General features: G+C 58.1%; 1 protein-coding gene across 7 annotated transcripts in view; it reads right to left on the bottom strand.

Moving 5' to 3' along the window:
* Positions 1-15,626, bottom strand: part of AGAP3 (ArfGAP with GTPase domain, ankyrin repeat and PH domain 3) — a 55,251-nt gene that overhangs the window by 28,696 nt on the left and 10,929 nt on the right. Inside the window, exon 1 of one of the 7 annotated variants that reach the window (XM_047835707.1) lies at positions 995-2,644. The exons of 4 other annotated variants lie outside the window; for them this stretch is intronic. In XM_047835707.1, the coding sequence (XP_047691663.1) occupies positions 995-1,916 (922 nt within the window). In that variant the 5' untranslated portion in view covers positions 1,917-2,644. Of the gene's footprint in view, positions 1-994; positions 2,645-15,626 lie in introns of those variants that run through there. 2 more of the 7 variants (XM_047835658.1, XM_047835688.1) reach the window with 2 other exon arrangements.

Genomic DNA, 15,626 nt, shown 5'->3' with positions numbered 1-15,626 from the left:
CTGATCTCTTACTGCTCCAGCAGGCGGTTCCCACCTTGAGCTGTCACACCCGGCCTGGTGCCACCAGGGCCCAGATGAGAGGCCTCTCCAATAGGTCTCAGCTCAGACCCAAGCTGGGCTGGGCGCCTGGCAGCTGGGCAGGGGGGCCAGCCTCCTGCGAGTAGGGACAGCTCACCCTCACAGGGTGGGGCCACCCACCACATTCCTAGGCAGGGTGAAGAGGGAGGAGCCCTTACCTGGCCTTGTTCTGTGAAGGGCAGGTTGAATGAATCTAGCCTGCCCAACTGGCCCTCCTCCCTAAGCTCCTCCTTAGTTGGGAGGCCACCACTCTTTCTTTCCCCAGGGACCCGCCTCCTGGGCTGCCTGGGCTCCAGTTCTCAGCTCTGGCCTGCCTCTGGCAGTGTCCCGGGAAAGGAAGCCTCCAGCTGCCCAGAGTCCCCCTCCCCCCGACGGCCAGACCCGTGTTCTTTAAACTCTGCACTGTAACAGACATCCTCCAGCCAGCTCCAGGTGGCCCTGGCCTGGGCGGGCCTCTCTGCCTGCTTGCCCTCCCCAGGCTGTCTCAAAGAGTAGCCACCACCATCGATCGGGTCCACAAGTAGTCTCAGCTCATCTGCACAAACAGCCGCTGGGAGGGCTCAAGCCCCGCCCTGAAGCTAGAAACTCGTTCAGCCTCCGCCCCTCCTGGGCCTCAATTCTGCAGGTGCCAAAAGTGAGGAAGGGACCTCGTCTCCTACCATACCAGGCCACGGGCCAGAGGTAGCACCCCGCGGCGGGCGACCCCGACTGGACGCACCTGGAAGGCCTCCTCTGCCACGGCCACTTCCCCGGCCCATCAGCGACCCAGAGCCCAAAGGGGCGCCGATCTCACTTGGTCCCTGGCCCCGCACACCACACCCACCTCTCCCAGGCAGGTTCACGGTTTGTTCTCACCCCCGCTCTCAACAAGGGGCTCCAGCCAGAGAGGACTCCCAGGCCGGGCTCTCTCCCTTACCGCTGGGCGCGCCCAGGAGCCCGGGGGCCGCGGCCGCCCGGCGGCTCCACAGCGGCTCGGCGGGCGCGGGCTCCCTCCGGCGGAAGCGGCTGGTGAGCAGTCTCCAGAGGCCGGCGGCGGTGCGGGGCCGGCCGGGCTCGGGCGCGGCGCGCGGGGCCTCGGCGCCCAGCAACAGGTCGCGGCGGCTGGGGAAGGCGCCCAGGGAGCTGGCGTCGCCGTCGCTGCGGGTGCGCGCCCGGGGCAGCAGCCCCGACTCGGCACGCCGGATCTCCTGGCCGCGGCGCAGGCGGAAGCTGAAACTCTTCCTCAGCGCCGACAGGCCGCGCCGGGGACTCGGGGCGCCGCGCCCGCCGCCGCCGCCGCCGCCGCGGAGCACCTGCCAGCGCTGGCTGCTCCACAGCGAGGCGCCCCGCAAGAAGCCCGCGCTGCCCGCGCGGCCCAGCCCCGCGCCCGCGCCCTCGGCCGCCGCCAGCTCCAGGCGGTTCACCTCCAGGAACGTCATGCTGGTGGGCCGCGGCCGCGGCTCCTGGGCCCCCCGCGTGCGGCTGCGCCGGGCCGGCGCGGGGCTGGGCGCGGGGCTGGGCGCCGGGCTGGGCGCGGCCGAACCGGGGAGCCCCGAAGGCGCGGGCCCCGGAGCCTGCGGGCGGCCGTCGGCGGGGCCGCGGCGGCCGAGGCGCGGGCGCAGGAGGCCGAGCAGCAGGCTGCGGGCGCCGGCGGGCGGCGGCCCCGGGCCTCCCGAGCACACGCTCCGCGGCCGCGCCGGCTGTTCGCGCGCGGCGCTCAGGGCGGCCTGGAGGGCGACGGCGGCGCGGCCGGTCGGGGCGCCGTGCAGGTCCAGCGAGTCGCAGACGCTGAGGGCGCGGCGGCAGGCGGCGGGCCGCTCCCGGCTGCAACTGTCCCCGGGCGGCCAGCCCCGCTCCATGCTCAGGGCCCGCGGGCAAGGGCCAGGCCCATGGCGAGGGGCGCGGGGCTGGGCCCGGGCCGGGGCCGCGGCCGGGGCGCACGGACCTCCGGCCTCTGGGCACCTGGTGTCGGGCGACGGAGTCCCTCAACGCTTCCACCTCGCAGCCGGCAAGCCCAGACCTGGAGAGGCCTGCAGCCAGCCCCGCAAGGAGAGGCGGCAAGCCTGGCCTGGAACACCCTGGAACGGCGGCACCAGGGGAGTCGGCCTGCTGGGGCAGCCCCCGGAGCCCTCAGAAAACAGGAAATTCCAGCCCAGGGCTCCTCCTCGGATTGGGGCAAGTAGGTGAGGAGCCGTCATTACCAGCAGGGCCAAATAAATAACAGTCCTCAGCAAGCCACACACCGGGCCCTGTTTTGGACAGAAGTGGGCATTTGCTCTTTCTCTGAAGCACCAAACAGGCGATACACCACGGGGCCCAGAATGATGAAAAGCTTCAGGGAGCAGTCAGGAGGCAAGTCATAGGCCCTCGCTGGCCCTCAGCCTCCTTATCTGTAAAATGGGGGGCCTGACTGGGGTCATCCTTAGTTTGGGGCTGAGACATTCTGAGGTCGGGAAACTCCAGGATCAGAGTCGCTGGCTCTTCTGTTAGTGGCTGAGGTGATCTTCTCCCTCAGAGACTAGAACATTGTCTAGACTGGATTAAGTGTCCCGCCTAAGGGCAGCAGAAAGTCAACGGGTAAAACCTTCGGGCCCGGGCCACACAGTTCTGGACGAAGCGACTCATTTCTGGTCTGAGGTCTCCAGTGTCCTGCTTGCTGGGTCGCACCTCCTGCTGTGCAGGAGGCTGTGCAGAGGCTGGCCTGCCGAGGTGAAGTGCTCGCCCTCAATACTGGCTGGGGCCTGACGCTCACTCCCTCGGAGCTCCGATTCCTGTCCGCGCGTGTGGGCTGCACCAGAGACTCGTTGAGTGCATCGCTCACCCAGGGGCAGGGGGCTGGCCCGCTGTGCTTTCCAGCGCATTTTAAACATCAGGCCTCGGCCATGAGCTGGTTTACCAGAATCCACAAGGACCATGAGCAGGCAGAGAAACCAGCTTAGGCAGCGACAAGGATAAGGGGGGGCCCCCCGCACGCGCTTTAAAAGAATACTCCCAAGTTTCCTCCACCCCCAGTCCGGCCCAACTGCCAACGTCCCTCTCAGCCTCAGAATTCCAAGTTCCTGGTTAGAAGCAAAGTGGCACATTCCTGAGGGGGCTGGGGTGGGGGAATGCCTAAGGAAGGCAGAGCCTCTCCACCCTAGGTGCTCCCGAAGAACCCAGAGCTGGAAACTCTCAAGTCCCGGGCTGGATCTCCCAGGGCTGGAGAGCCCCGGGGGTGATTGCCTATTTTCCTGGGACTAGTTATTAACAGTGATGGGGATGGCTTCTCCCTCTCCGGGATGCATAGCCCCCAGATAATAGATGGTTCCACAGAGGAACCTTCCCCAGGATCCTTCAGGCATGGAGACAGGAACACGGCCCTGGAACCCTGACTCGCTTTTCCACATTTAAGTCTCCCACACTCAACTTCCCTATCTGCCTATCTGTCTGTCTGCCCTCCCTCTCACATACACCCGGGGAGTTACCCCTCCCCAGAAGACCAAAGCTGCTTATCACCAACCGTCCCCCCCAAGCCAGTGAAATTGCAAACACCAGACAGCGGCTATGCCTGGGGACTGAGAAGGGACAGGGCTGCTGTAGAACCCCACTGGCTGTCTCCGTGGGAGAGGAGCAGGACAGCATAAAGGGGAAGAGGCTCCCAGACAGACACACACGCATACGTGCTGTGGGGACACAGGCATCAGTGGCTTCCCCGAGAAGGGAAAGAACACCTTACATTCTGGGAGGATGCACCAGCTCCTGGCTCCCACGGCACCTGCAGAATCCAGTCCAAGCAAAATGCTCAGCCTGCGTCAGTTCCCAAACCTGCAACAGCGTCCTCATCCTCACCTGGCTGCCTCTTTCCTATCTCCCCTTCCCGGACCCAGAGAAGGACACCTGCCTACACATAAATACCGCCGGGACACCAAGCCAGCCGAAGATCTCAGGAACGAGAACAGCACGGACACATACCTCCCTTTCTCACTGGCGTCAGCCCCTGGTCAAGACGAAGTCTGTGTTCTGCCTGACAAGATTCTGCTCCAAAGAGATGTGGCAAACACAGCCCCAAAGACCTGAGGCCCCTCCTAAAAAGCTTCAAGCTGGGGTCACGGGAAGAGCACTGAAATCCCGCGACGCTGGCCCTCCTGAGTTCGCAGAGTCCTAGGGTCATCAGAAACACCAGGCTAACTCTTGCTGAGGGGTGAGACAGTCCGTGGCAATTTCTGGGGGAATTAAAGACACAGTTTCGCAGGATGCCTGGATGCCTGCGGTGTGCACTCGGGGAGCGGGGGGGTGGGGGAGAGAATGGACACACTTTACCTGGAAGCAGACAGTACGGAAAACGAGCGGTAATATCAGAAGCCGACTCTACATGTATCCACAGCTGGGTGGGCTGGACCCACTAGGTAAACCGGCCTGGGCCTGCGACATTACGAACCCCGGGGAGCCGGGGTTTGGAAAGAGAAAGACCCCTGTGACGGCGTGACCTGGGAGGCACTGCACAGAAACCGAACACTGGTGTGAGGAAAGGGCAGCCTCCAGCCTGAGAATCCCACACAACCTTGGACCTAGTCTCCGCTCAAATATTTGCTAGGGGTGACCCACTGATAAGTAGGCAGCCGTGCCCGGCTGAGGCCACCCCAGCCAGAGAGAGTCTGAGGACGTCCTTCTCAGAGAGGAGGAAGGGCTAGCTCTCTGCTCAAAGCCAAAGGGTGCACGTGAGTGGAGGAAGTGATCTGGGCTCCTTCCGGGCGGCCGGAGGGGTCTGAGAGTCACCCTGGTGTCTCCAACATCGGCCACGCTCTTCTTGTCCACAAGGTGGCAGCAAAACATCTTCCTGCAGCTTGGGCGCCGCAGAGAAGGGAGGCCCCAGGAAGGTGGGAACAAGGCCGCAGGAGGACAGCGGCGAGGGCCACACCCAGAGCTGCGGTGGCTGGATGGTCTCTAGCCCTCTGAGTGGGCCTCCGGGTGGGGGGCTGGGGAGGCCGCGAAGAGGGGGACACTCTAGACTAGGCTGGCCCACGGCCTCCCCAACAACGCACCATTCCCACCGTAATGGGGGACACGGCCCTCTTTAAGGGTCAGGAACTGTCCACTGAGACGCACAGCGACAGCTTCGTTACTGCGTGCGTGGAACACTCATCCCTCTCAGGTGCTTTTCTGCTGCGTTTACTGCTCCCCCACTAGACCTCGGGCCGGCACGCAGGAGACACGCAATGGTTGAATGAATGAATGAATGAATGAATGCATGCATGCATGCTAAACACGAATTGCATACCCTGACTTTCATTCTCCTTGTGAGGAGGGAGGCAGACTTAGACGGTCCCTGGCTGGGACGGTCCGCTAAGGAGATAAATGACAGCCCAAATCATCTGCAAAGACTGCCGGTCGAGAGACGTGGGGTGCACTAAGACACAGGCTCTGTAGTTGAAAGAACTTGGTTCACATTCAACCTCTGGACCCTGCTGGCTGCGTCTGTCCACAGTCACTTGAACCTCACTGGGCCTCGGGTTTTAGTCTATGAACCAGGAGTAATCCCATCTTGCCCCCTGACATTGCTAGAATAGAAGACCAGTGCTGTGATTTGCGGAGGGTCCGACACGGTGCCTGGCGCAAAGCAGGTGATCAGTTAAGGAAGCCGTTCCTGCCGGCTGAGTGACAGCGTGGAGAGTCCTGTTGGAAGCAGGCACAATTTCAACTGGTGCCAGCTTTCTTCCACTCGGGAACCTAATTGGACACGCCAGCAGTTACACATCAGCACAGGCCCGTCCGTTTGCTAGCTCGCTCTCTCTCTTCTCTGCAAGATGCAGACCTCGGAGATCCCCGGGGCCCTGCTGGATCCCGTCTTTCTCTGAACACCTGATGAAAGCTGTCATGGGCTGCGCTGTGTACCCCCCCCCCCACTTGTATTATGAAGTCCTAACCCCCAGTGCTCTGGAATGTGACCTTATTTGGAAATAGGGTGCTTGCAAATGTAACTAGCCAAGATGAGGTCACACCAGAGTAGGGTGGGTCCCAACTCCCCTATGACTGCTGTTCTTACGAATAGGGGAAATGTGGACATGGGGGCAGTGATGGAGAGAGAAGATGATGTACAGAGACACAGGAGGAAGACGGCTGTCTACAGGCTGAGGAGAGGACAGAGGCCTGGAACAGACCCTCCTGAGTGCCATCACAGGAGTCACCGCCCTGCCCTGCCTGCCCACTCCCGCATCTCAGACTTCCGGCCTCCAGACCATAAAAATGAATGTGCTGTGGTGCCGTGTGACGGCAGCCCAGGAGACGGACGAGAGCTAGACCCAAGACGGTGGGCTCCAGGGGCCCAGGCAGGTGTGACTGCACAGAAGCCAGCTCCTGTCCCCAGGCCCTCCCAGGGTTGCACAGAGGAATAGGAGCTCCGCCCCCATCGCCCAAGGTCAGGGTCTCAGGGAGCTCACCAGTGGCTGCGTTCCCCCACCACCCCGTGGAGAAGTGGAGAGGATCAAGGGGACAAGTGAGGGTTGGGGGCAAAGGGAGGAACCCAAGACCACCCCTTGCGGGGCAGTTGGCCAGCCTGGAAATGGCCTTCTAGCACCCAGCTAGCTACTGGATAGCAGTTTCCTCGTTTTCTTTCTGTCCACAAACTCTGCGCGAGGCTCAGTACCTCTGTGCGCCCTCCTGACCTCCCGGACCAGCCTCCTGGCCTTTCTCTGCCTGGCCACATCCTAAAACCCTAAGAGAGACCCAGACAGATACTGCTCCCCCGGCTCAGACCGAGAAAGAGCCACAGGGCTGTCTGAGGACCGTGGGCCCCGAGCACGCTGCGCTCTGCCCAGACAAGTCCTCTGCCTTCCAAGCAGTGTGCTTGTGCCGTATCACCTCGTCTCCTCCCTGTGACCGTGCGGGGGCAGGGGCGTGGCACTTGCCTTGTTGCCTTGTTCCAGCGCCTGGGGGGGGGGGGGGGGGGGGAAACACTGGGGACTCCAGACTCACAACGTACCACAGCGTGTGCTTCCTAATGGCTCCTTGCCTTTCCATCCCAATTTTGACCCATTTCCTACATTTCACGTGTCTTCCAAAGTGTTCTCTTCCTTCAGAACTGAGCAATGGTCCGGCCCAAGTCCCAGGAGCTAACAATCTGCTTCTTCCAGTCCCCTGGCTTCCAAGGGCAGTCAGTTGATGAGATCTTCATTCCTTAGCAGCAGGAGCTGGGCTTATTTGTGTTCACCTGATTTTTACAAAAGTAAAATATCTTGGGGCCCCTGGGTGGCTCAGTCAGTTAAGCGTCCGACTTTGGCTCAGGTCACGATCTCGCGGTCCATGAGCTCGAGCCCCGCGTCGGGCTCTGTGCTGAGGGTTCAGAGCCTGGAGCCTGCTTCTGATTCTGTGTTTCCCTCTCTCTCTGCCCCTCCCCCGTTCATGCTCTGTCTCTGTCTCAAAAATTAAAAAAAAAAAAAAGAAAATTAAAAAAAACAAAACAAAACAAAAATATCTTGGGGCCTCTGGGTGGCTCAGTCAAGCGCCGGACTTCAGCTCAGGGCATGATCTTGTGATTTGTGAGTTCGAGGCCCGCATCGGGCTCTCAGCTGTCGGCACAGAGCCCACTTTGGATCCGCTGTCCACCCCCCTTCTCTCTCTCTCTCTGCCCCTCCTGTGCATGTGCACTGGCACTCTCTCTCTCAAAGTAAATAAATAAAACCTTTAAAAAATGTATCTTACTAAAGGAAAGAACGGATGAAGTATAATAATTGCACAAATTCGGCTCCAAAATGGAGGCGCCACAGAAAGTGAACTGCTAGCAGGTGCCCCACTGCCACCGACCCCACCCAGGGAGCTCAGGTGCACAGGGGTAAGTTCAGGGCCCAAAGGAAAGGAGGCTGCGGGGTACTGTACCCTAAAGGGGAAAAAAAAAGAAAGGCTTGGGTAGTCCAGTTTTGTTTTAATGTTTATATACTGGGGCGCCTGGGTGGCTCAGTGGGTTAAGCCTCCAACTCTTGATTTCAGTTCAGGTCATGATCTCACAGTTGGTGGGACAGAGCCCTGCATCGGGCTCTGTGCTGATGACTCAGAGCCTGCCTGGGATTCTCTCTTTCTTTCTTTCCCTCTCTCTCTCTCTCTCTCTCTCTCTCTGCCCTTCAACTCAAGCTCACACTCACTCTCTCTCAAAATAAACAAACATTTTGGGGGAAAAAAAGAAAAAATGCTTATTTATTTTGAGAGCGAGAACAGGCGCATGCATGCACAAGGGAGGGGCAGAGAGAGGGCGAGAGGGAAAACCCCAAGCAGGCCCCATGCTCAGTGCAGAGCCCGACAGGGGTTCCATCCCACGATGAGGAAATCATGACCTGAGCCAATATCAGGAAATGGACGCTTAACCGGCTAAGCCACCCGGGTGCCCCGAGAGGCCAGTTTTTAAACAGAAGTTTAAAAGTGTCTGAATTCCCCTTACAGATTTTGAAGGCAGGGCAGGTAACTTCCACAGGGGGTGGGGCCTATGCTGAGACCCAGGCTCTATCTACCCTATTCCCAAGGCCACACCTGCCCAGTGCGGGGGCGGGGGGCGGGGGGGTCCTGCATGGGCTCCCGTGGAAGGTAACTGAAAGCAGGGCCTGGACAGGGAGATCACCTCCCTCCACCCCTGCCAGTTCCCAGACCCTGCAGCCCTCTCTCAGCATCCCTAGCTGGACTTGTCTCTGCTGTCGAAGCTAGTATCTGATCTGCTCTCACTTCACCAGGTCCTGGGCTCCTGGACATACACAGGCCAGCTCTGCAGACAGTGGAGCCACCTTCGGTACCCTCTACACCCAAGGCAGCAGCCACATGGGACACCACCGGTCACCTGATCATAAGAGCCACTTACTGAACACAAGTAAGCCACACTGAGCACCTCACACACACTGACCTGCACAACAACCCTCTGGGAAAGGTAGTTAATCTCCCCAACTTACAGATGTGAAATCTGAGGCACAGACGTCACACAGCCTGAGGTCACCAGCTAGCAGTGGCTGAAGCTGGCATTCCAACCCGGGCCCTCTGACTGGCCCCGAAGCCGGGTGGCCCGGCCAGATTTCTGCAGACACAGGCCAACCTGGGCCCAGAGCTCATCCTGCGGGGAGCCCCTGCCTGTCTTCCGTTCCCGGTCCTCGCATCAGCCAAGACCAGCCCTGCCCTCCCTAGCAAGGGCCCTCCCTCCAAAAAGACCCCCCAACTTCCTCCTTCCCTACCTTCCAAACTAACTCCTGCCCCAGTCTCACTGCCTCAGTCAGAGCCTGCCTGATCCAGGCTCTGGAGATACACCTCTGAGAGAGGCGGGGAGGGAGAGAGAAAGAGAGGTGGCACTTACAAAGGAGAAAGCCGCCTCGAATGATTACTTCTAACAGGCAAAGGGAGGCTGTTTGGGGCTGATGAGCCCTTGGCCCACATGACTTTCATGCCGCGTAGACAGAGCCACAGAGAGGCTGGGGCTGCGGGTCAGGAAGGAGACAAGTCCATGAGAACACCCTCCCGAGTTGAAGATGCTTTCCTCTCCTGGGGGAGCGCAAGCTTTCTGAGCTGAGTGTCTTACTCCCCACCTGCCCTGCAGGGTGCCTGCTGCCTCGCTTCTGCCCACACCCGAAGGTGGTGCCCAAGCCCCGTGCCAGCCCACATGCAGAAGGGACACGGGGCGCCTCTGCATACCCTCCTCGCGCCCCTCGCTTCCCAAAGGCCCTGGTTACCCACACTCGACAGTGCGGGGGGCGGGGGAGGCAGGGGGGGAAGGGGGGAGCCAGGGGACGCCAATCAGCTACTGCTGCGGGGAAGGGGGGAGGCGGGAAGCAATACGCAGCAAGGCTTGTCAGATTTCCAGGCAGAAAAAGGATCAACAGGTCCAACTACATAAAAATACAAAATCCAGAACAATTACAAATTCTAAGTACCCAACGAAAAATAGAATTAAAGGGAAATCAAACCTGGGGGGGGGGAAACAAGGTGACCGTGTCAATGGGTTAATAATCACAAACGTTGCTTAAAAAACAGGGCGCCTGGGTGGCTCACTCAGTTGAGTGTCCAACTTCGGTTCAGGTCATGAGTTCGAGCCCTGAGTCGGGCTCTCTGCTGTCAGCATGGAACCCGCTTCCGAGCCTCTGTCCCTGCCTTTTTGTGCCCCTCCCCCACTTGCCCGTTCATGAGCATGTGCTCTCAGACTCTCTCTCAAAAATAAACATAAAAAAAAAAAAAAAAAAAAAAACAGGGGAGCCTGGGTGGCTCAGTCGGTTGAGCATCCGACTTCAGCTCAGGTCATGATCTCACACTCCGTGAGTTCGAGCCCCGCGTCAGGCTCTGTGCTGACAGTTCAGAGCCTGGAGCCCGCTTCTGTTTCTGTGTCTCCCTCTCTCTCTGCCCCTCCCCTGCTCATGCTCTATCTCTGTCTCAAAAATAAATAAAAACATTTTTAAAAAATTGTGAAATGTCTGTTTTATTCACTCTGCTGTCCAAAACATTTACAGGGAGCATACGACTTTTGTAAAAGGAAAAAGAAACAGAAGCAGCCAGAAGGCTGTTACGCTTAGGGGTCAGAGCTGCACGAGGAAAGGAAAGCCGGTTCACCAGAAACACAGGCGAGTCTGCGCTCTGCTGGCTGCTTGCTCAGCCCCCCAAAGCCCTGCTCTGGCCAGCCCCCAGCCCCAACATCTGCAGCTGCTCTGGGGTCACCACGCATTCTAACGAGGACTCACGAGAGCCTTCTTCCAAGCCTGGCTCTGGGTGAGACACAAGATAAGAAAGCGAGCTAGGGCTAGTACATATAGCAAATGTACCATTTCCATCTTCTTAAAATTAAAAAAAAAAAAAATTTAACGTGTATTTATTTTTGAGAAAGACAGAGAGAGCACGAGCGGGAGAGGGGCAGAGAAAGAAGGAGACACAGAATCCGAAGCAGGCACCAGCCTCTGAGCCATTAGCACAGAGCCCGACGCGGGGCTCGAACTCACTAACTGTGAGATCGTGCATGGCCTGAGATGAAGTCACCCAGGCGCCCCTTAAAATTTTACTTGAGGGTATAAAACCGCTTTCACAACACACTCAAAAACTGCTTTTGGCCCCCTGCCCCTTTCCTTCGGGGGGAAGTTTCCAGAATGAGTATCCAGCCCCCCACTACCTCAAAAGGACTGGGCCTCCAGCCCTGCACCGAATTGTGCCAGCGGCTTCCAGAATGCTCTTGGACCACCCCCCGCTGTGGACTCAGTTCTCGTTCACCCTGGTTTGTTACCACCTTCACGTGTCACGGCGCATACTCACCACCCTTATCCAACCATTCCCCTATTCGACGGCATCCTGGTGGCTTCCTTTTTTAATTTTTTAAGCCACTACAAGCTTCTCCTTTCCATGGGCTACAGGCCCAAAAGTAGGACAGTTGTGTTCAAAGGCAGATGAGTTTTTCGTGTAAATGGATCGTGTTTGACGGCTTCTCCAAACAGCGACTCATCGACCCAATCTCCTACGAGCGAGGCGGCCCGACAGCGGCCCTCCGGCCAGCATCGATGGCTATGCGCTGGCCGCCTGCTGTCAGACAGGGGAGCCCAGGACCTCGCTCTTCTGATCTGGGTCCCCGATGACTCATGAGGTTAAGCATCTTTTCATGATTACCAACAACGCTCACCTCCTCTTCTCTGAAGTGTCTTTCTGGCCCTGTGCTCTCCCCATTTGTCTTTGGAATTTTAAAAATCTTTTTCTTAACGGTTCGCGGGAACTCTGTATCACAGGCATCGTAAGCATTTAACTGGCATATGGACACGGCAAGCAAACTCTCCTACTCTAGTCCACAGAAACGTAATTAAATCTGTTAATTTTGTAATGGATTCCATTAGAACGTCTGAACAACAACAACAACAAAAATCCGTGAAACAGTGATCATAAAAAGAGGCGGGCTGGGACGAAGCTCTGCTCGATCGAAGATTAATGCCAGCTAGGACTCGCAGAAGGAACACGCGCCTGAGAAAATCAGCCCGTGGCCACCCTAACACAACCGATGCAGGCGAGGATCGCTGGTGCCTGCGAACCAGCCCCAGAGAGGGTGAGGTCCCTGCAGGCAGCTTACTTCCAAGGTGCTCAAGCCCCAGCCCACTGTGCAACTACTGGACGGGAGGAAATGGCCCCTCCAGACTGTTCCCTCCTCGGCATCACTAACAGCAGGGCCAGATGTGACACAATAGGGGGTAACCCTGTCAACAGGGTTTAACCTGGATCTCATCAACCCCCAGACCTCACCCCAGGTCCTGGGCAGCACGAGGGGGCAGGGGCGGGGGCAGGGGGGGAAGAGAGGAAGAACGTCGATACAGCCAACCAGCAACAGCATCTGAATCCGGGGCACGGACCGGACCCGCTACAAGAAATCTGACCCAGCCTCTTCAAGGGCCGCGTGGTGGGGAAAAAAGCATCTTGGTGGATCCCGTTCCATCCCGATCCCATCCCGATTTGGAAAGACAAAAAGGTTACGGAAGGTATCTGGGGGTAACTGAGGAAATTTAGCTATGGGTGAGCTCTCAAGTGATGTCAGACAATTCTTGGCTCATTCTCTCGGGCAGGACACCGGTATCTTGTGACGTGGAAGAATGTGCCAGCGCTAGGAGATGCCAGCTGAAGCACCACCCCGTCGACAGCTGCTGACCACTCCCATCACCAAAAAGAATGTGAGGCGGGGAGGAGAGAGGAAGGAGCGAATGTACGTTGTTGTTGTTGTTTTTAAGTTTATTTATTTATTTTGAGAGAGGGGGGGAGCGCACAGGCAGGTGAGGGGCAGAGAGAAGGAGAGACAGAATCCCAAGCAGGCTCCACACTATCAGCACAGAGCCGGATGTGGGGCTTGAACTCACAAACTGCGAGATCATGACCTGAGCGGAAACCAACAGTCAGACCATTAACCAACTGAGCCACCCAGGCGCCCTGCACACGTGTTAAAATGTTAACGAGGCCTTTGGCGGTGGTCATTTTTCAAAATAAAAAGCTGGGGCGGGGGGGGGGGGGGGGAATCTGTCAGGTCTTTTCCTTTATAAATTCTAGGTTTCCTATCTGGCTTAAGAGGATCCCTCTTATCCCCAGAAGAGATAATATTCTTTAAATTTTCTCCCGTGTTTTATTTAAATTTACTTATTTATTTTTTTAACGTTTATTTATTTTTCACAGAGAGACAGGGGGTGAGTGGGGAAAGAGCAGAGAGAAAGGAAGACAGAATCTGAAGCAGGCTCCAGGCTCTAAGCTGTCAGTACACAGACCAACATGGGGTTCGAACCCGTGAACCGTGAGATCTGAGCCGAAGTCAGACACTCAACCAACTGAGCCACCCAGGCACCTCCTCCCGTGTTTTAAAATTTTTCTCCGTTTCATGGCGCAGCCGCATATGCTGGCCGAGAGCACAGGCTCTGAGACCAGCCTTCCGGGGTCAGGTCCCGCCTCCGCCATCATCTGGGGGCCACGCTGGGCACGTGCCTTTCCATCTCCCTGCCCCCACCAGCAGGATGGGGGTCACACTCACCCTGTAGGGATGTCCAGAGAATGACCAGGAGGCGGGCGGGGCGGTGCCTGGCACGTAAGGAGAACCATCGGCCAGTTAACCTTTTCAGTACCGTTCTTTCCGAGATCCCAGATCTGATCCTGCCGCCCTTAACGTAGAACCCCATAGAACCCTGCAGCTCCCCGCACCGCTGCAAGAGCCGTCAATCTTGCCGCGTTTGCAGCACAAACACAAAGTGCCAGAGTGTGGGGTGGCACATTTGAATAGTTGAAAAACACACTACGCCAGCAATTTTCATAATCAAACCACTATTCCAGTAAAACAGTGTCTCGCTGTGCCTATCAAAGCAGCCAGGCTTGCCTGGTACCCACTCGGCCGCCCTTCCACACCAGGTCACCGTGCACAAACCCCATCACGGCCCGAGGCATGCAGGCTTGCAGGAGACACAATTTTTCTTCGGTGGCGGCTCAACGGAACAGCCGAGGCCGCTGAGATGAGGGAAGGCCTCTGCTCGGGGCCTCACCCACGGTCACCCTGTCAAGCCACCCACCAGTGAGGGTCACACAGTGTGGGCCAGTTCAGGGCTATCTCTCTGCCAGTACTTGGCTCCTTCCCCACCTCCACCTGGCACGGGCCTGATGGAGGCAGGGCCACACTCCCATACTTCCCAGGGAAGCTTCCTTACTGGCCAGGAATGGCATTTCAGGCCTGAGCCAGCGGACCCGTCAGAAGCATACAGAGCAAGCACGACACCCGTGTTTTCAGTGATCTCGCAGCTCTGACCCAGCTCTGACCCCTCGGGGAGGAGCGTGAACTCCAAGAGGGAGGACAGAGAACCAGGCATGCCTCCTCCCGCCCGATGTCACTCCACGAAGGTCCAGAGCCAGGCCCAAGCCAGCGGAGAGCCAGCTCCGCAGACTCCAGTGGGAGACCCCTCCCGACCCTCCTGACAGAGAGAAGACACAGGCCTCAGAACGAGGACACCTGGCCCCCACCATAAATGGCTTCCCAACTTTTGGCCCTGCTCCTCAGGCCAGCAGGGGCCCACATGGCCAGGAGAGGGCCCCTTGGGCAGCACCATGGCCCCAGAGCGGGACAGAGCACAGTGATACAGGTAGGAGGCTCCCTGAAGGACCGCCAGTGCCCAGCAGGGCTTCTGGGCTGGCTACAGAGCAGGGAGGCCCCCTGGTTGTTGGCCAAGCATTCTCTGGAAGTGACAGCAGGGCTCTGTGCCCACAGGGGCAGCAGATACCAGCTTATGACACCGGCCAGCTGGGGTAAGAACACCAACCGCTCTAGGCCCTGTGAGGATCGAGGGCCTCAAACTGGAAGGGTGGGCCTTGGAGCTGGACAGACCAGGTTTAGACCCCAGCCGGCCGAGCACCTCCATGAGGCTCTCTTCCCAAGACTACTCGGGGTCCAGGGGGAAAGGTGCAGAGCCCTGAGGCCCCATCCGGCAGGGGGACTGGGGCCCAGGAAATGACAAGAGAACCTATTAACCTAGTTCAGGACAGGGTCTCCTTTCCAACAGTGCCGAGGCTCGGGACGATGAGAGGCCTACGAGATGACAGCCTCTGTCTCCTTGGGTTGGCTCGGAGGTGTCCCATCGAAGCTATCACAAAGGGATGCCCAGCCCACCCCATCCGCAGGTTCCCTAGTGGCTCTCTGGACAAAGAATCCAGGCCCTTCCTGCCATTAGAAGAGCAGAGGAGTAAAAGGAACCTAGCATTTATTGCTGCAATAAACGGGATACACCTTCCTGGGTGTGGTCCAGGATAACCTCACCCCCGAGCAGGGAGCAGGGGGGCGCCTCCTTTCCACAGGAGGAGAGTGGGCTGAGACAGACCAAGGGAGCCAACCGAGAACTATAGGCTAATGGGGGGCTTTACTCTGTGCCACACGTCTTCCAACTGCACACACGTTTACAAAGTTTCTGCTAGAATATATATATTCCGCTATTCATACACACACACACACACACACACACACACACACGCACACAACCATAAATTAAAGGCAAAACATAAACCAGGAAAGCCTACAAAAACAGCCTCTGCCTAAAATGCCAGACACGGTGAAGAGAATATTGTGACATTTGCTGGTTCCGTGTAGCATCTTGGCA

Source organism: Prionailurus viverrinus, chromosome A2, assembly GCF_022837055.1.
Source record: "Prionailurus viverrinus isolate Anna chromosome A2, UM_Priviv_1.0, whole genome shotgun sequence".
Lineage (NCBI taxonomy): Eukaryota > Metazoa > Chordata > Mammalia > Carnivora > Felidae > Prionailurus > Prionailurus viverrinus.
The sequence above is the reverse complement of the archived record's forward strand: the minus strand, read 5'-3'. Positions and strand labels throughout refer to the sequence as shown.